The sequence below is a fragment of the Ursus americanus genome, chromosome 17, assembly GCF_024610735.1.
Source record: "Ursus americanus isolate L20-20 chromosome 17, mUrsAme1.1.p, whole genome shotgun sequence".
Lineage (NCBI taxonomy): Eukaryota > Metazoa > Chordata > Mammalia > Carnivora > Ursidae > Ursus > Ursus americanus.
Window position 1 is genome coordinate 37,526,731 of NC_142143.1, and position 20,933 is coordinate 37,547,663.

The following is a 20,933-nucleotide window of genomic DNA, read 5'->3' on the forward strand; positions in this document are numbered from 1 at the left end:
GGTGTTAGAATGCCTAAGTATAAAACAAACTACTCTGCGGAATTCTTTAAATGTAATTTGGGATGATCTTGATATAATCTAATCTTAGGTTAATTTGAAGACATTTTGAAATCATAAGCTACTTCGTCATCTTCCCAGAGTTTGTTTTTTACTTTAAAATTGAAAAAAACACAAAAACACACATTTATTTATTTATTTATTTAATCTCTACACCCAGTGTGGGGCTCAAACTCATGACCCTGAGATCAAGAGTTTCATGCTCCTCTGAGCCAGCCAGGTGCCTCCAGTTTTGACTTTTTAAATGCATTTTATTATGATATCACTTTAAAAGGAGTTTCCAAGCAGTACAAACATCTCCCCATTTTATTGATGAAAAAAATGAAATATAAACTCTATTAATTTGCAAGGTTATGATAAAAAGGCATTTGGCAGAGAGAGGCAAAATATTTTGAAGTAGTTTGGAAATGCAGATGCAAAACTTTTGTCCTCTGCTTTTTGAGGCAGATATACTGACGTGAAGAATGATGAAGTGATGCAAATTTATCTCTTCCTCTCTATCTAAATTACTAGAAGTACCTACCCTATTATATAACATGGTGTAAGCTAATAAGCAGTGTTTCTCTCAGTATCTATGTGATTGTTCATAGTCTAAAATATCTTTGTATCCTTTATTTAACAAAGCTGAAGTTAAATCTGGGTGTATTCCAGGTGAAGATAGAGGCTTAATTTATTGAAATAGAGACAATATAGTATTTTCATTAAGAGAGTAAACCTGATTTTAATTCTTGGTCATGCCACTTACTCTGTTATACTCAAACAGCACCAGGCAGCAATGGCTTTTAGAAAAAGAGCTGTTATTTTTAAAATGTAAAGATACTTGTTGGGACCCCTAGGTGTCTCAGAAAGCATCTGCCTTTGGCTCAGGTCATAATCTCAGGGTCCTGGGATCAAGCCCTGTGTAGGGCTCCCTACTCAGTGGGAGCCTACTTCTCCCTCTGCCTCTGCTCCTCCTCCTGCTTGTAAGTGCTCTCTCTCACTCTCTTTCTCAAATAAATAAATAAAATCTTAAATGAACTTTAAAATATAAGGATACATGTAAAAGAAAAAATGATAAACGTTAAACTTTTTGTTCAACTTTAGATTATTTATCCTTTTTTAATGTGTATAGTAGTTAACACAAATTTCTCATTAATGGAAATCCTCAGTGTTTAAAATTTTTTACTATCGTAAATAATAGTAGAATTAAATCTGTATAGACTAAACCTGGTTGTGTTTTGAATTATTTGGCCAGATTTCCAGGGATAAGCTTATTGGGCTAAAAAACATAAAGGATTTTAAGGATTTAAAAGATCTCTGATACATATTGCCTAAGTTACTTAAGAAAAAAGGCCTATCAGTTTATATAATCAGTGGCATTTTGTGGGAGGGCATTGATTATGTTTCTTTTGTTTTTTATTTGATTTATTTATTGATTTTTCTTTTAAAACAATCTCAATCTTAATGAAAAGTTAAGTACTATACCAAGAATTTTGGCCCCTAAATTGTTTGAGAATGAGTTGGTAATCTCATGCCCTATTACCCTTAGTACTTTACTGTTTTTTCTTTTTTAAAATTATGATTAAAGCCACCTTTAATTTTTTATCCTCAACTTAAGAGGTGGTCTGATAGCCACCAGTTTCCCAATCTTAGCATTAGTTACTAGCTTACAAATCTTAAGGTAAATTCTTCATTTACTTAATGTTCAGTTTCCATCAGTTTTAATATACACCAGTGTAAATACCATTACTGACTGTTTCGTATGAAATTCAGTGTTCTACAGATCCCATAGGGTTGTGTGATAGAACCAGGAGCCTCCATCTTTTATAGGAACTTCAATGGTACTGTGGAGACCGAGGCAATTTTGCTTAGGTTAAGCAGAATTTACTTTGATTTGCAAGAGAACCCTCTTGGAACGAGCTTATTCAATTCTCCTAAAAATGGTGGCATTTTTTAAAACTCTTCTTTCAGAAGCAGGAGTTCATAAATGGAATATTGGATTAAACATAAAAATGTGGACCCCAGTTAACTTTATTATTCTGCATATGATTTTACATATATATATTATATATATTTATATTTATATATAAAAGATTAAGATATTCTTCACATTTCCAAACAAAATCCAATTTTAAAAAGTGTGTTCTTACCAAACCCCTAAAAATAGCCATTTGAGAGTAAACCAGCAGAGCATTACATCATCTCAGTGAAGCTGTAGGTTTCATTACATGCACCAGCAAGTCTACATGGCTAGCTTCTGCATTCCACTTTTACAGAATTTCTATTATACGTGTTATACCAAATAGCATTTTAAACACTGACATGTAAACTCCCTAATAAGATAAAGCAAAGATAAAAGCATTTATCTTACAAGAAACAAGATGTACCACCACTTATAGTCTTAAAACGTTATTGCACTTTAACTTTCATAATTCGACAGTGCATTCATGGAACATTCTGCAGACAACTAATTTTAACAGACAAAGAACACTTTTAATTTTACAAACATTACTTATATTAGTAGTAATGGTGGAACTAGAGAGTATTGCATCTTCTCCATGCCACACATTGAGAGCTACCTGTAGTGTGGTAAAACTTGTGACCCTTTCCAAGGCCACGTTCTTGTCCTGCAGATGTCAGCCCTTAATCTCCCTGTGCTTGTGAACTGATTTGGTGATCCACTGGGTGTCAGGATTTCTTTTGATAGCTTTATGGAATGGATCAATGAAGCTGTGTGCAACAGACTGAAGGCTTTGGGCAAACTTTAGCCAGTTAACACCACGGTGGACAAGCTTGCCATAGGTCACACCCTTAAGGACTGGGCATTTGTGGCCACCACATTGCATTACCAATCCTATATATGACATAACTTTGCTTGGCCTTGTACCCTAGTCTGTGCGCTTTATTGGGCCGGGTTGGGCTGGGACCCTGTGGCGCGCAGAGAGCTGGCCGTACTCCCAGCAGTGCACCCTGAGAAGAAAGTGCCTTATATAGCAAACTGCTTCTTCCTCCGTAGCTCCTGGATGGACTGGTAAGTGCCCATCTTGGCTTACCTTTGAGCTGGTGGCTGCCACCAGACAGAAAGGAAAGCCTTTCTTCCCTTTACGGGGTATTTTCTACAAACAGTCTCCTACGTAACCACAACATGGCTGTTAAAAATAGAAAATTAAAAACAACACATTCTTGCCATCTGATACTTAGACCTTATTCAGGTTTCACCAGTTGTCCCGGCGATGTTCTAAAGTATAACAGAAGGGGTGCCTTGGTGGCGCAGTCATTAAGCATCTGCCTTCGGCTCAGGGCGTGATCCCAGCGTTCTGGGATCGAGCCGCGCATCAGGCTCTTCTGCTGGGAGCCTGCTTCTTCCTCTCCCACTCCCCCTGCTTGTGTTCCCTCTCTTGCTGGCTGGCTGTCTCTCTGTCAAATAAATAAAAAATATATATAAAAAAAAGTATAACACAAGGATCTCATTCAGAATCAGGTGTTGCATTTAGTTGCTGTTATCTCTTTAGTTTCCTTTAATCTGAAGCAGTCTCTTTAAATTTCTTTTCTTGGGGCACCTTGATGACTCAGTCGGTTAAGCTTCTGCCTTTGGCTCATGTCATGATCCCAGGACTGTGGGATGGAGCTCCACATTGGGCTCCCTGCTTGGTGGGGAGCCTGCTTCTCCTTCTCCCTCTGCCTGCCGCTCCCCCTGCTGTGCTCTCTCTCTCTCTGTCAGATGGATAAATAAATAAATTAATTAATTAAATCTTTTAAAAAATAAATAAATTTCTTAATCTTCCCACTTTAAAAGATTATAGGGCAGTTATTTTATGATATGTCTTCAGTTTGGGTTACCTGATACTTCTAATTAGATTCAGGTTATAGATCTTTGTCAGGAATATCACAGAATTGATGCTATATTCTTCTCATTGTGTATCCTATCAGGTGACACATAATTGTAATTTGTCCCCTTGCTGCTGCTGATCACTCTGGTCATGTGATTAAGGTGGTTTTTTCCAGGCTTCACTTTTCCTTTCTTAATAAGTATTTTGTAGAACTGCTGATCACATGAAATCCTTTAACAGACAAAAAAAAAAAAAAAAAGTATTTTGTGGATAAATGCTTTGAACCATGTAGATATCTTAATCCCCATCAAACTTTATTTATATTTAGCATCTTTCTGTGTTTTTATCTGTATATCTATTGGCTCACTATTCCCTATTTTATCTGATGGGTTATACCCTGTTACCATCTGTATTAGTTTTCTATTGCTACTGTAACAAATAACTACAAATTTGTTGTCTTAAAAACAGCACAAATTTATCATCTTAACAGTTTTGTAAATTGGAAGTCCAACACTGGTCTCTTTGGCTAAAATCAAGGACTAAAACTAAAGGCTTCAAAGGCAAAAATCAGGACTGCATTCCTTTTTGGAGGCTCTGGGGGAGAATCCATTTCCTTGCCTTTTGCAGCTCCTAGTGGCTACCCACATTCTTTGGCATATGGCCCTCCTTCTTCCATCAAAGCCTGCAAGGGTGGGTTGAGTACTTCCTCCAGCTTGTCATTCAGACCTTTCTTCTTAGTCGTATCTCCCTCTGACCTTCTGCCTCTGTCTTCCAGTTATAATGACTCTTGTGATTACATTGGGCCCATCAGATAATCTAGGATAATCTCCCTATTTAGGGTTGTTGATAAGCAACCTTAATTTCCCTTTGCCATATAACCTAATATGTTCGAAGGTTACAGGGATTAGGACATAGACATTTTTGAGGGTCATTATTTTGCCTACCACACCATTATTATTTATTTTGATGTTCAAATTATCCCAGATTTTGCCAGTGGAAACTTTTGAGCTTTTGTATCCTTTGCTGCATCTCGATCATTCTTGGAGTACTTCTTGGCATAATATGATGTTACAGGCTCATCTTTAACTTTTCTACTCCAATGTTGGAAGCAGCCATTTCTTTAAGAAGCTAAGGAGCTCTGATTCCTTTTACTGGAAAGTACTTGGAAGCCACGGTCTGGGCTGTAGGTATGTTTATGTTACTGAAATGTCACCATTCCTGGTCCCTCTCTGTGTATAGACCTCCAAAATGTATCTGTCTTCTGTCTGCCTACCTTCCTACGTCTATGTAGATACTGAAACTAATTTATACTGATAACTTCCAATCTAATCTCATCCTACAGGGTTTTTTTCTAGTAGTTGTAACTCCCTTTTGTGACATTGAGAAACTTGTTTCCCATTATCCTTAATGTTTTCTTATTTGTTCAGTTCCCTTCTATGTAACCTATCTTCCTCTGCCACTCCTTCCCCATATTTATACCCTCCTCACCACAAGCCGGTTCTGACATTCCATGTTGGCTTTCTTTGTGCATGAACATTTGCTGACTCTTTTCAGGCTTGGGCATCCCATGCAAGGCTATAGGATGTCCTGGAATTGTGACTCCCTACACTGGATCACACCCCCCTCCCCAACCCCACACCCTGGGATTCCCTCGTTACACTGCTTAGCTTCTGTCATGCTGTGATAGGCTGCTCTTCGTAGGGTCTTGGTTCATGTTCAGACTGTGAGACATCATGCTGGATTGCTTCTCGTTGGAGACCCTTCATTAACCTAATTGGGTTTTGACACCTCCAGGACAGAATACTACTCACTGTGGACACTCTCTTCATCCCGTTTGGGCTCTGGCACATCATCCCTGTTCATCTCTCTTCAAGGGCTGCAAACTCCCCATGCCATGCTGCTTTCTTTACCCTTCTGGGGCTCTAAAACTCTGTTCTGTGCCACCCTCCTGAATGAATGACCATCACACCCTGCTTGGGCCTCTTGATGTCGCCTACATGGGACTCCCTTTCTGACATTGTCTCAGGACTGATAGTCTCCCTTCCCTTTCCTGCTTTGTAGACACACTCATTTCTGCTCTGGCTCTGATTTCTCAGGCCAAATGTTGTCCCCCTACTGTATGGATGTTCTTCAGTTTGCTTGGACTCTGATTCTCTATGCCAGGCAGCTCTTCTTCATGTAGGGCTCCACTACTCTGATACCCTGGTTTGGGCCACTGTGTTTCCTCCCCATCTAGCTCTGCCCCACCTAATGGCTTTAGGACTGAATCATTCAGAAAGGACGGGGAATGATGAGTTTTTCCTTTTTTAATCTTTGTTAATTTGGTAAATTTCTTGTTTTGTTTTTCATTTTCTTAGGTATTTTTCAGTTATACATTGCAGATATTTTGTTCTGCATTCATCTTCAGCAGTGTATCTTGCTACATTATGTCTACCAGTATAGGTAGTTTAAGTTAGTCCTGAGGGCCAGTTAGCGTGTTATGCCATAATTTTATTGAGGTCTGTGGCTTTATCAGTAGTTTATTTGAATAACTTCAGTATTATTTTGCTATATTTAGCTGGTATTGTATTACTCTGATCTTATTTCACTTATGCTTTTATATTTGTTTATACTTTACAAGTTCTGATCTGCCACTGCACCTGTAAAGACAATTCGTGGGATTTCCTTATTGACCATTCTAAGCTTGACTAAAGCAGAATGTCTTATTTAAACTTACACAAAACAGTTTGTGCCTTGCCAACATTTTCTAAGTGCTATATAGGTCTTTCCCCCTCCCTTTAGTAATATAAACCATCCCATTGCAAGGAAGATTATTTCAGGCAAAGTATATTTTAATCAGTTATATAACAGGCTTTGGGGTTATTGGAAGATCCAATTACATAGTCTTTGAAACTTTTAAGACCAATGTCACTCTTAGCAGTTGTAGTTTTATAAGTGGTTTCAGTGATACTGGTATTTCTCCTACCTCCTGTGCCCATTTAGAATACAGTTGTCAACTTTCACAGGTATAGTAATTATTGAGTGGTTCATCCTTTGCTTGGAAGTCTTTGTTGCAACAGAACTATAGAGGTTTCTAGTTAACAAATCTGAGGCGAAGTTTATATTTGTGTATTTAATGTGTAAAAACATCAAGCATTTTCCTTAAAATTATAAGAGACTCTTACAGCACTATAGAGGTTGACTTTGCTTTTTCTATCTAATATTTCTCATTTAAGAAATGCCCAATTTTCTCTTTTTGGCAAGAGTTTAGAAATCACTTTAAACTCCATCTGTAATTGACCATTTTGAATGCACATGAGAAGCAGACTACCACTCCTCCTATTTTCTTCTAATACTAGTTCTTATACTAATATAGTCTATCCATTTTGGGGAACATTCCATTGTTAAGGAATGTAATTTGATTATTAGATTTACTGTGAAATAACATCTATTAGCTATAGAATATATAATCTAATAAAAGACCATATTTAAATCTACCAATAAAGAATAAGCTTAAGTGTCTTCTGTCTGCTTCAGAATCTTCACTATAGAAATAGTAGTTACATAGAAATAAGCTTAAATTCTAATTGTTTGCACATCTTGGACATGAACATGAAATGATTTGATCAGAGTTCTTATTTTACCCATTTCTATGCTAGCTGTATAGAAAATGCTGTGTGAAACTTAATTAAGATATGTTTTAAGTGACTAGTTTAAAAAAAAAGCTGTAAGAAATATGGAAAACTGATATTCTGTAACTTCCTATTAGTAAACTTAACTAGAAACTTCTCTGATACTTAAGTCATTGGTAATTGGGCCAAAGGATAAAATTAGTATAATGCCACTATAGTGTTGCTGAAAACAGCCTTCATTTCACATTTCTATATTTGTTAAAATTGTGCTCTAAATCTGTATTACTCCAGGTTTTACCATATTCAGGAAAATGCCTATGTTAAGCTTCATAAATATAAATATTATTAATAAATAAATAATAAATATTATTTATTGCAGTGTTGTTCATATCATTTCAATCAGTTTATCAGTAACCCACAAATTAGTAAATCCAATAAAAGCTATTCTCATTTAGCAATTCTGCTTACTCCATTTCAGTAAAAGGTAGTCTGGGCAATCAAGCTGATGTCATGTTTTCACATATTTCAGTTATAACCAAACTGGGAGAGAAGTGTTGTTTTGGAACCTGTGGCATTAACATTTTTTTCTAATGCATATTTCGACGGACATCATTTAATGTTATATCTTAGTTTTAGTTCATGTAGAGTAAAATTAGGGAAATTTATGAATGAAAACCTTTATAAAATGTTAGTTGAGTACTGTTTGTGAAAATTTAGGGGTAAAAGTTTCATATGAAATAATAACCATCTGCATTCAATAAAATGTATTTTGGATACACACAAGCTTAGTATTTCTGCTTTACCTAAATAGTGATTAAACATTTTAATCTAGCTATTATGGTTATAAAAATAACTTAAAAACTAGATTTTACAGAGTATATATATTTTGTTAATTATTAGAAATATTTTTGTAGGGGCTCCTGGGTGGCTCAGTCGTTAAGCGTCCGCTTTCGGCTCAGGGGTGATCCCAGGGTCCTGGGATCGGGCTCTGCATGGGGCTCCCTCTCCGCTGGGAGCCTGCTTCTTCCTCTCCCAGTCCCCCTGCTTGTGTTCCCTCTCTCGCTGGCTGTCTGTCAAATAAATAAATAAAATCTTTAAAAAAAAATTTTTGTAAACAGGAGATTTGTTTTACATGTTTGATGTATAAAGTACAAAGATTCATCGGCCCCATCTTTAGGGACTGCCACTTTAATACAAGCTGGTAAGAAACTCAAGTTTACTTGCTAGGCTTTGTTACTGCCTTCTGTAAGAACGGCTGATGCCAGGGTGGGGAGAGTTAAAAATGTCTTTAAACTAGCTGTCAAAGCATAACTTCCTCAGAGGTAATCTGTTAAGGGGTCAAGCCCATACATACGGACACTTCTAGTATTTTGTCTGTCACCTGGTTACATTCTGCAACTGGTTAATTCCGAAGTGGTACTTTTCTGTAGTGGCAGATTACTAGGGAAGTTATTTCCATACATTGACCGTATATATTTATTGCATACTATTTGAGCTGGGGTTTGGGGGAAAAGGAATCAAAGGTGGGAATCCCTATCTTCCAGAAAGTAAGATACATATCGGACATGAAAAATTGAGAAACTTTTATTTAAATAAGTAGATTTGGCTGTCCTAATGGTGGGAATATACTGACTTGGAATAATTGAGACAGATTTGCTAAAAGTCCACATAGAAAAATTGGTAAAGATTTTTCTGGATCCCAGTTAAAAAAATCTTAGCTGCAGGGGGCGCCTGGGTAGCGCAGTCGTTAGGCAGCTGTCTTCGACTCGGGGTGTGATCCCAGCGTTCTGGGATCTAGTCCCACATCGGGCTCCTCCACTGGGAGCCTGCTTTATCCTCTCCCACTCCCCCTGCTTGTGTTCCCTCTCTCGCTGGCTGTCTATCTCTGTCAAATAAATAAATAAATAATCTTTAAAAAAAAAATCTTAGCTGCAAAATTTAAATTGTAAGCCTATTGTAAAGGAGTTGTGCATTTTTTAAAACTCAATTATGTCCTTTAATTCCCACAATAATCCAACAACATAGACATTGTTATTCCTATTTTAGAGATGAAGAAACTGAGACCGATAGAAGTTAAATAACTTATCCAATAGCTTCATAGCTACTGAAGACTGTCTGGTTGGAACTTGGATCTTAATCTTACTCTTAACCATGTGGTTGGCTATACTGTTTGCTCTACATTTATTGCACCATGCAATTAGTATTTGCTGTTTTAGTCCACAATATGGTCGTCTTATTTATAAAGGGAGCGGATTCTCTGATTTTAGCATCGGGCATTCTTTAACTGTGGAATCTCTCTTGAATAAATGATAATTAGAAGAAATGACTCATTTCATTTTGACTGGTTTTATTAAAATGAAACTGCAAAAAATATTTGGAGAGTCTGGGCTATTAAAAGAGTGAACAGGGGTTGGGGCCCTTGGGTGGCTCAGTTGGTTAGGCATCATGATCCTAGGGTCCTGTGATTAAGCCCTACGTGGGACTCCCTGCTCATCAGGGAGCCTGCTTCTCCCTCTCCTCCCCACTCATGCTCTTTCTTGCTGTCTCTCTCTCTGTCTCAATGAATAATAAAATCTTAAAACAAAAAAACCCCAAAAGATTGAACAGGGGCGCCTGAGTGGCTCAGTTGGTTAAATGTCTGACCCTTGGTTTCGGCTCAGGTCATGATCCTGGTGGAGTGATCAAACCCTGCACTGAGTCTGCTTGAGATTCTTTCCCTTTCCTCCCCCTCCCCTTGTGCCCCCCCACCCGCTCCTGCTCCCAGGTGTTCTCTCTCTCAAATAAATAAATAAAATCTTAAAAAAAAAAAATAAAAGATTGAACAGCAAAATGCCTGATTAATTGTAAGGTAATAATTTCCTCATCCCAGTGGTTAATGTTAACTTTCAGCAACCTTTCTTTTGGATAGCATGCAATCAGCATAAAGAGTACTTTCTTACTTTTAATTTTTAGCTATCTTTTAAAATAAGCATTAATCATTATGTGTATCTGGGGTGAATCTTTTTTTTTTAATTGAAGGCATAAAAGTGGAAGGGGAAGATACATATATATATCGTAGATATATGTTTGATTCTGATTGTGTTTTTAAATGCTCATTGGCTTCCAAAATGACTTAAGCTGATTGGTTGATGAATGATGCTTCCTTTTTCAGTTTTCTGAGTTATAAAAATCTTCTAAATTAAAAGTATAATTTTAGGGGTGCCTGGGTGGCTCAGTTGTTAAGCATCCACCTTCGGCTCAAAGTGTGATCCCAGGGTCCTGGGATCGAGCCCCGCATTGAGCTCCATGCTTTGCTGGGAGCTTGCTTATTCCTCTCCCACTCCCCCTGCTTGTGTTCCTTCTCTCACTGGCTGTCTCTCTCTCTGTCAAATAAATAAATAAAATCTTAAAAAAATATATATATATATATTTTTTAATTATATATATATATATATAATTTTTTAAAAGTGGTTGGTTTTGTCCCAGAAATCAGTTGTAGGGTCTTGTTTTGTTTGACCAGCATTGTCAGTTTTTTAAAGCATTGGTATTTGTTCCAAATTAGTTTCTTTCCAAATGAGACATTATTAACTGTTTTATATAGTGTGGAATTGTGTTCTTGCACCACACCAAACTGATGTCATTATTTTTGCTTTATAGGACCCATCTAGAACAGTGTCAGGCCGATATAAAAGGTAAGACTCCTTAAGATTTAACTTAGAGCATATTGTAGACATGACTGTAATGTCTGTGTGACCATGGCTTAACTAACTAGAACTGTTTCAAACAGCTTGTCAAAAAATAAGAAACCTTAATATTGTGCTGTTAAGAAATTACATTGTAGGCAGGACTGTAATAATTTCTGTTTGATCATGACTTATTCTGACATACCCTGCTGTCTTTGAAAACTGCATACCATGCGTTTGTATGGAACTGATGAGCAAAATAGAAACTTAGAATCATTTTCTCATATGTGTTTGAACATTGAAAATATAAGTATACTACCTTTATTAGTCAGCTTGGCTGCCATAACAGAACACCATAGAAAGGGATGACTTTGACAGAAATTACTTTTCTCATAATTCTGGAGGCTGGAAGTCAGAGATCAGAGAGCCAGCAAGGTCGGATTCTGGTGAGGGCCATCTCTGGGGTTGCAGACTGACAACTTCTTGCTCTGTCCTTACTGTGGTGTGGAAGGGGCCAAGGACTTCTCTCAGATCGCTTTTATCAGAACACTAATTCCATCCATGAGGACTCTACCTTTGTGACGTAAGCACCTCTAAAAGACCTCTGAAGGGCTCCACCTTGTAATACTACCACACTGAACATGAGGATTTCAACATATGAATTTTGGGAGGATGCAGAACATTCAGACCATACCAAGTCTTTTACATTATGAGTAATGCTTTTACCAGAAAACGTGTTTCAGTATGTATGTGCATGTATAGGAAGAAAATCAGAATTAGATATGAGAAGTTGTTAAACGGAGATGCTTGGGCTATTAGCTTCCTTTCCCCCTGGGCACATCATAAAAGTTATAGAAGATGTGGTCATACATATGCTAATAATCATAGAATAATGGCAAACCTTATCAAGTGCTTAAATGTCAAGGTGCTTACATTGAGCCATCTCATTCAATTCTCACAGTTATCTTAAAAAGTAGGTACAGTAGGTACAATGTTTACTTTCATTTGTAGATGAGAGAAGTGGGGTTCAAGAGGTAGAATAACTTCACTAGGGTATGAGGCTGGTTAGTCATTAGCAGAGTCGGGATTTGAACTCAAGACAAACTGACTCCAGAACACACATGCTTGTGCTGTCTACATAAAATTTATGCATATAAAACCTTTGATTTCCTCTATTTGTTAAAGTTTGAAGTGTTTGGCTGAAAGTATTGGTTATTGTATTCCATCTAAAATAAAACATTGATTAAGAGGAGCTCTAATTTTAATACTATTACATGTAAACAAAACTCAATTTTTAATTTTTACTATGGGCCATAATATCGACTAGTAGTAGAAAAAGGTAAAAAGGCCAAAATAGTCAACGATTGCGTAAGAAAGTGAAATTGTCTCAGGTGAACTTAATATGTTTCTACTGCATCTGTTTTAATTTTCATTTCTGAGTAATTTTGATTTAGGTATAATGAAACCTGTGATTCTTTTAAGTGTTTAATATTTCTACATTACTTAATAATTTTTACTTAATATGAATAGCTTAAACTGGAAAGAATCTCATTTCTTTTGCCAGAAATTATTGCTAGTCAAATAGCTTTGATTTGGCTTATTTCCAGGCCACATTCTCAAACCAAAAACATTTTTATCATTAGTTTTTGGTTTGGGGATAAAGATAAACTTCAGTAACTTAATAAATGAATAAATATTTACTTATTAAATAGTAAACCTTGAATTATAATTGACACTTTTCAGATTAGTGTTCTTTAAGTAGAATCAACAAGAGAATAGTTTTCTTATAAATACTCATCAAAAGCTTCATTTACATTTCATTGTGTTAAATCAGGAAGAAGATTGGTTTTCCACCGTGTATGTTTCTATTTTTAAGCTTTTCAGACCATTATTTTACTTAGGATCTGTTCCTAATTAGTACTTTTTTAATTTTCATGACCTAGAGCATGTTTTGTTAATTTTCAGCTTTCAAAGGTTTAGCCCTGTTTAATACTGTTATAAAACAAACATTTTTGAAGCTTCTAGTCATAATTCACTGACTTACAGCAACTTGTAGTTTGGATACTGTTTAAAAAGAAGAAAAATAACTAAAAATAAAAACAAAATCTAGAATCTAATTTGAAATTATCAATTCCTTATCTAGAGGAATTTGTTAAATTGTATATCAACAGTTCATTACTTTCATTAATCTGTCAGCATGTTGTAGCGATGACTAGAGAATGGATGTTCTTCGTGAGGGTGTCTGCCTTAAAAAAAGGAAGACTGGCTAAAGAATAGAAATTTGGTCTCGTATGTTAGAAAGTTTCCAGTGTACCAAATAACATACTGTACACAGCTAGACAAACTCTTAAAAAGTCATTGGAGGATACAAGAACCCACAAAGCTAGTTTTGTATGTGTGCTGTTACAAATTACGAATTAAATATTTAATTTTTTCTTACAAATACCAAGAACGTACTTTTTGAGCATTGAGTCTGTTAAACACTTTAGTTAGGCTGTATTTTATTAACTCAACTCTTGTTTATCTGGAGCATCTCTTATATATTGACCAATTTCCTTTTTAAAAACATATTTAGAGGCACTTGGGTGGCTCAGTCCGTTAAGTGGCTGCCTTTGGCTCAGGTCATGATCCCGGGGTCCCAGGATCAAGCCCCACATCGGGCTCCCTGCTTAGAGGGGTGTCTGCTTCTCCCTCTGCCCTCCCCCCTGCTTGTGCTCTCTCTCTCTCTCAAATAAATAAAATCTTTAAAAAAAAAACATATTTAGAAACTATTTAGAGGTGGGAATCATGAAATTTCTGCAACTCAAGGTTTAGGAAAGATGAATCAGTATCATATATTTGTAGTTTTTTTTTCAATGTATGATTTTCTTAATATGCTTGCTTTGTTTAAGTTTATAGTGCATTGGTTAAAATAAAGCTTTTTTAAAAAGGCAAGACAGGTTATTAGATGTGTCCTTGTAGATACCGTACTAGATGTGATATCTAAGTAAAACTGCCATACACTTAAAAAAAAAAAAAAGGCAAGACAGTTCTAAATGACTTGCAAAGGGCAGGATTAACCAGGGTGTAAAATTTACCATTTTTATTTAAGTATGTAATTCAGCCATCAGGAATGGCTCTGATTAAAAAATATGGGAAGCAAGTTAAGACAAATACTAAGTTTTATCATTCTCACATAGTAATTAACTGGTCCCTTTGTTTTCACAAATATATTTAATGCAGTATTAATTATTTTATTAAGTAATTATGCAGTCATAAATGTTTCTAAGTCTTCTCCCCCTCTAGTAACCTTAACATTAGGTTACATTTATGTAGCTTTTAATGGTATGTAAAACACCTTCACCTACGTTACCCAGTAATAATCCCATCAGGCTGTGGGGCAGGTTTCTTTCCAAAGTGAGGAAAAAGGCTTTTTAGTTTCAGTGAACCCTTTGTTACACCACATTCCCTCCGAGCAGGTATTAGTTAGGTTACAAGAGAGGAAATGTTACAAGGTTTTGCTTTTATTTTTTATTTTAAGGATTTATTTATGTAATTGAGAGAGCATGAGAGTGAGAGAGGGTGTGTGCCCCAGTAAGTGGCGGGGGGAGGGGCATAGAGAGAGAGGGAGAGAAGCAGACTCCCTACTGAGCTTGTCCAGGGGCTTGATCTCAAGGTCAGTTAGATCATGATCTTGACAGGAGCTGGATCTGAATCAAGAGTCTGAAGTTTAACCGACTGAGCCACCCAGGCGCCACAAGGTTTTGCTTTTATAAATAGCACGGACACATCAGAATATGAATGTTAGAAAGAATAAACATTATCTTAGCTAAAATGTAGGTGTAAAATCCTATTTCAAATCTGTAGTATTTCATGTTATTATTGTACTTCTTTCTATAACTATAATGTGTGTACCTTCATCAGGACTTTTCTTCCCTTATAATTTTTTGCAGTTACTAAAAACGATCAGGGTAAAGTTTTTATACAATTTAAGAATTGTTTTCTTCTTTTTAAAGGCAGTCCTCACTATTGAAGATTTGAATTGGAAAAGTCCGCTCTCATAACGCTACCATCCAAGTTAATCATTATTAACATTATTTTTATTTTTTGCTTCCACTTTTTTTTTAGGCTTTTTATTTGTATGACTCTGAGCATAATGGATGTATGATTTTTCATTCTGGTTTGCTCCTTAGTTAATGTAACAGGACTGTCTTCATCTTTTAAGTTTTAAAGAGAATGGCTGGTATCAACAGAGCAGTTAGTCTCTTTTCTCCCTTCCAATGAAGTACAGCATAAATATACCAGAGACACTCATTATAACTGCTTTGGGGACCCATAATTTCTTTATTTTTAAATTTTTATTTATTTAAGTAATCTATACACCGAACATGGGCCTGAGATCAAAAGTTGCATGCTATTCTAACTGAGCCAACCAGGTGCCCCCCAATTCTTTGTTAGGGACAAAATGTGACTACAGTTCTTTTCCATGAGAGCCAACAACATTCTCTTCTAGTCAGTTCTGCTCTAATACATGTTTTTGGAAACTTGAATTTGTCCCAGTGGATATAGTAGGGAACAATTTGACCATAACACAAATTTTGTGTTTGCTTTATACACAATTTTGTTCATCAGAAACACACAGAAAACTGTACCCAGCTCAACTGAACCATGTAGGAAGACACAAAGCACACACCTCGGACATCTACCAGCTGACTTTAGTGTGAGCCGCAACCATTCATTCCTATGTGGTGTCACAATTTCCCATTTGATTTCAGATAACTCTCCTTTTTACACTTCATGTGGAAAAAAAAAGATGGATCACTTTTAAAAGATACTGTATCTTCAGATTACTTCTATCTCAGATATTTTCTCAGATCTGTTGTTTTGAACTATCAAACAGAGAAGTTCAAACCTTTAGTTGTCAGTTGATCCTTAGGCTCTTTCATAGGAAATTGAATAGAACCTATTTAAGTTTAGAAGGTGAATAATTTATTCAGAAAATTTTCATGCAAAGATTTAAGATGTTGCAACTAATTGGTACTTTCTTTATAACCATTGTTTCAAAACCAGTAGTTCTTGTTTGATTGCACATGTGTTTTGAGAACCACTGAGTCACAAGAAATTTCTTTGGTTTGCTGGTTAGGGATCAAACCAAAACAATCAGCCAAATTGTTTAAAGGTGAGAATTACGACTAAAGACGAAATGTATCTTACAGTAACTGAAGAGAAACCAGGCTTCTTGGACTATATGTGTTTTCTAAGGAAATCTATTCCTTCTCAAAATGTCTTATTTTTATATTAATATATTCTATATTTTACCAAATGGTATAACACATGCAATAGCTATATGTTCCAGCTGTGGTTCTTCCGGTTAATGGATATCGGCAAATGAGCGCTAATGTCAAAAAAATGATAATTTAAAAATAATTGAGATACCGGTACATTTTGTGGATCTAATGGTTTCCTTGTGGATCTGTGAATTTTTATCTATGCTATAAATATTGTTAGCTAAGATTTATATGGTATTTGTTATGTACCATACTATTCAAAGTACTTTCCTTATACATTAATTCAGTTAGTTCTCTCGGTAGCCTTATGAGGGAGATGTATTATTATCCCCATTTTACAAATGAGCACACTGAAGCACAGTGAAATTTAATGAGTTGTGTGAGATCGGACATATTAATTGGTTGATTTTATCAAGATACGTTGCTTTACCTCATGGTAATATTAATTTGTCTAGCATGGGTAGAATGTAGAGTGTTTGATTCAGAGTTTGATTTCGCTTATTTTGACTCCCAAGTAACTGGAAGTTACCAGTAACTGATTTTTTTTTTTTGTTTAACATAGTTTTTTTGTTTGTTTTTTGGTTTTTGGGGTTTTTTTTGCAAAGTAACTTCTACTCACGTGGTTTTGTATTTCAGAGTTTACTCAGCTACCTTTGTTCTGGCTACAGTATGGGAAAATAACTTTTATCCTTATAATCTTCAAATCCAACAAAATCTAAAGTTATCTTTATAATCATGAAAGAGAAATTATGTAATAACATTTGGTACATTATTTTTAAATGCATTTTATATATTACATTTCCTTGGAAATGAACCACTAATCTGAATTTGCTCTTCCATATTTAATCTCTGTTTTTAAGAGCTTTGAGATATACTGCAAATTAATCATTAAGTTCATCCTTTGAAAGTATACAATTCAGTGGTTGATAGTACTTACACAGTATTGTATATATTACTATCTAGTTCCAGAACTGCACACCAAAAAAAGGGGAAACCCCATGCCTATTAAATGGCCAGCCATTCCCCATATATCCTTCCCCTCAGCTTTAGCAACCAGTACTCCGTTTTGTGTTTTTATAGATTTGCATATGCTGGGTAATACATATAAATGAAATCATACAATATGTGGCCTTTTGGTCTGGCTTCTTTCATATAGCATAACGTCTGCCAAGATTTATCTGTGTTGTAGCCTGCCTGGATAATACCACATTTTGTTTAACCATTCATCAGTTGATGGACATTTGGGGTGTTTCTACCTTTTGGCTCATAGGAATTATATTAGGATATGTAATACATAGTATGCTATGAACATTCATGTGTAAATTTTTGTGGTTCCTACTTATTCTTAATACACAGAAATTTTTCATATTTCTTAGTTGAAAATTTTTCTGAAAAAAAAACAATAGATGTTTTATGTCAAATATGTTTTGAATAATTCTGAGGTACAAGGTACTATGCCTGGTGTTTGGGAGATGCATGTTAAGATAATAATGAAAAGTGTAAAATTTTAGCTGTTCTTACCAAATGCAGTGACTTACATCTGGAAGAATGTTTTCCGAGTTTGTTTTGCCTATCCTTCAGATAGTGAAATCTAGCAGTCAGGTATATTTGATGAGATAACTGTCATATTTGATCCCTTTAGGATAATTCACTATATGTAATATACCAGAAATGAGCATGTATGATAGCCCCTAACTGGAAAAACTTAAATTTCTAACAATGAGGTAGGTTATAAGCTATAACATATTAATGTAGTGTAAATAGTTATAATGCAGACATTAAACTGATGCTGTAGAAACAATTATATAGGATAATCATTACCTATTTGTGTTAAATGGGGAGAGGGAGGGCGTATTACAAAGAGAATGATACAAAACAAAGTATCATAATATATATCAAGTGTTAATAACTTGAAATCTAAAATTGGGACACCTGGGTGGCTCAGTCATTCAGCGTCTGCCTTTGACCCAGGGTGTGATCCCAGGGTCCTGGGATCGAGCCCCGCATCAGGCTCCCTGCTCCACTGGGAATATATATATATATATATATAAATATATATAACATATATATAAATAAATAAAATATATATATATCATATATATATATCATTTCATGAGAGTTTCAAAGGGAGCTGTGATCCAAAAAAGTTAAGCACAACTTACTATGTTGTAAAATGTATCGGCAGTTATCTCTGGGTTGGTGGGATTACTGGAGATAAGTGATTTATATTTTTTGTTTCCTATAGTTAATATATATCAATTTGAGTAGAGTCTGAGAGTTTTTGATTTTGATCTTTAGTTGTTGCTGTGTGTGTGTGTGTGTGTGTGTGTGTGTGCGCTTGTGTGCGTGTGTGTGTAAAGGAAGAAAGAGAAGACCTAGACAGAGTAAAGGGCTGTTTTGAGGGAGAAGTGGGAGTAATGGTGGGAGAGAATAAGATAGCAAAACATGTTCAAAATATGGAGGGCAGTCATGTACTTGTTGGTTATTTAGGGATTTCATAGTTTATCCAATACTGCTAAATATTTGATATCCATTCTAAAAGTGGGATTTTACTCATGAGTCTTGTATTTCTTCTAATTGCTAAGCCTTAAAATACCTATTTTAGTGGAAAATTCCTCTAGCTGTAATCTTATAATGCTGTGCCAATCTTGTTCTCATGATAGTTTTAGAATAACTGTGTTTTATTCCCCAATGTAACACCTCCTAGTCTTTCCACAGAAGATGTGAAAATTCCCAGAGGGGAAAACCTTCCAGTAAATGGAAGTATTTATCTTTGATGACACTTTATTCTTTTCCCTTTTCTGAACGTTATAGTTGATATCTTTATAGCTAAAGGCAGAGGGGATTCTTTTTGGAATTGTATTAGAGATTTGTGTTAACATTCCTGAGTAGAATATTACAAAGTTTTTGGAGTTAATGAAATAACCTTTTATTCTGTATATTTTGCACTGTACTTATCTGTCTCTCAAAAAAGTTGAAAACATTTCTGTTTTTAAAATAAACAGCTAAATTTGGCAAAGATCAAGCATTCACAATTTTGACAGTATTCCTTATAAACCTAATACATAATGAGGATAAAGCACTGATTTTTTTTTAGTAATAATTATTCCTTGTTTTGAATTGTGTAATAGTATCATTTATGTAGTGACAAGCCTTATATGAAGGATTTCAGATATTGTTAATGGGTGAAATTTTCTGAAATACTGTCCTAAGCTTCTGCATCAAGCAGATACAAAGCTGTTAAGTGATATCCCTATTTCTAGGTTTTTATGTTTTTGGTTGTTAGCATTATAATTTCTACATGAATAATGTTGTGATTGATGCAGATAATTGGATTTTTTTAAGTGAAAAGCTTTTTAAAAATTATTCCAATGCCCTACTATAATATAAGGTATAAGTGATACCTTACTCTCTTGACTTCCTCGCTACCATTTTGCTATTTCCCAGTCTTATTTGTCGTTCTTCCTTTCCTTTACTTGTTTTTTATGTGTTGGTATTATTCAGCTATCTGTCTTCAACTTTATTCTCTTTTTGTTCTTTGTATTTGTGCCAGAAACATTCTTTACTTCTGTGACTTCTGGTACTACCTATACATATACCAGTGACTCCCAGTGACTCCCAAGTCATTGACTCTATATCTGTATAACCAACAACTTTTAAATATCTACTTACACATACATCAGAAGTATCTCAAACTCAGCATGTTCAAAAGTAAACGTGTGAAACCTGGTGGATTTCAGTAGTTGGCATCAAAATCTACTTTTGCTCAAGCTGAAGTCTGAACATTGTTTATGACCCTTCTCTCCCCCATCCCCACTACCTCATCTACATTCAGGCATTTATCAAGATTTACTGAGTTTATATCTCCTGCATATCTGCAGTGCCCATACACCAATCTCTAGGACATCATCATCTCTTACGTAAATTATTATGATAGCCTCCAAACTGGCCTCCCAATTTCCAGTTTTATCTTTCATGCATTTTGTTAAATGATTTTTTCACTTTCCCTACTTTAATGGCTTCCTGTGACCTTTAAATTAAATCTAAACTAGTCTCCAAGGTGGGGTGATACAAAGATAATGTTAGTATGCAAGAAGAAGATCTTTTTTAATCTCAGGTCATGACCTCACGGTTGTGGGATTGAGCCCCCTCTAGGGCTTCACACTCAGTGGGGAGTCTGCTTCCCCTCTCCCCCCTCCGATCGTGTGCACACACTTTCTCTTTCTTTCTCAAGTAAATAAATCTTTAAAAAAAAATAAGTACAAAGATGATGGCATGGTTGTTCAGCTGGCAAAATATACAAAATCAGATCTGTTCTTCTATGCTTATTTTGGAGTTTTAAGTGAAAGGTTTTAAAAATTTCAATTATTATTTTAAGTTATCTCTTTTTGCTATGATAGCCCTTTAAGATCAAATTTGCAAACTGATCTTAGAACTAGCTCTTTGAATCTCTATATCACAAAGTGTTAAAGTAAGACCCTAAGAAGTAATGAAACATACTCAACTATACTTTCATTAAAAATATTA

At 35.5% G+C, this 20,933-nt stretch overlaps 1 protein-coding gene and 1 pseudogene across 3 annotated transcripts in view; one reads left to right on the forward strand and one right to left on the reverse strand.

The window, feature by feature from the left end:
- PAWR (pro-apoptotic WT1 regulator) overlaps window positions 1–20,933 on the forward strand; it is a 123,155-nt gene that overhangs the window by 78,549 nt on the left and 23,673 nt on the right. For all 3 annotated transcript variants that reach the window (XM_045780109.2, XM_087868915.1, XM_045780110.2), the window contains one exon: window positions 11,114–11,148. In XM_045780109.2, coding sequence (XP_045636065.1) covers window positions 11,114–11,148 — 35 coding nt within the window. The remainder of the gene's footprint in view (window positions 1–11,113; window positions 11,149–20,933) is intronic.
- Window positions 2,540–3,079, reverse strand: LOC123780910 (large ribosomal subunit protein eL15 pseudogene; annotated as a pseudogene).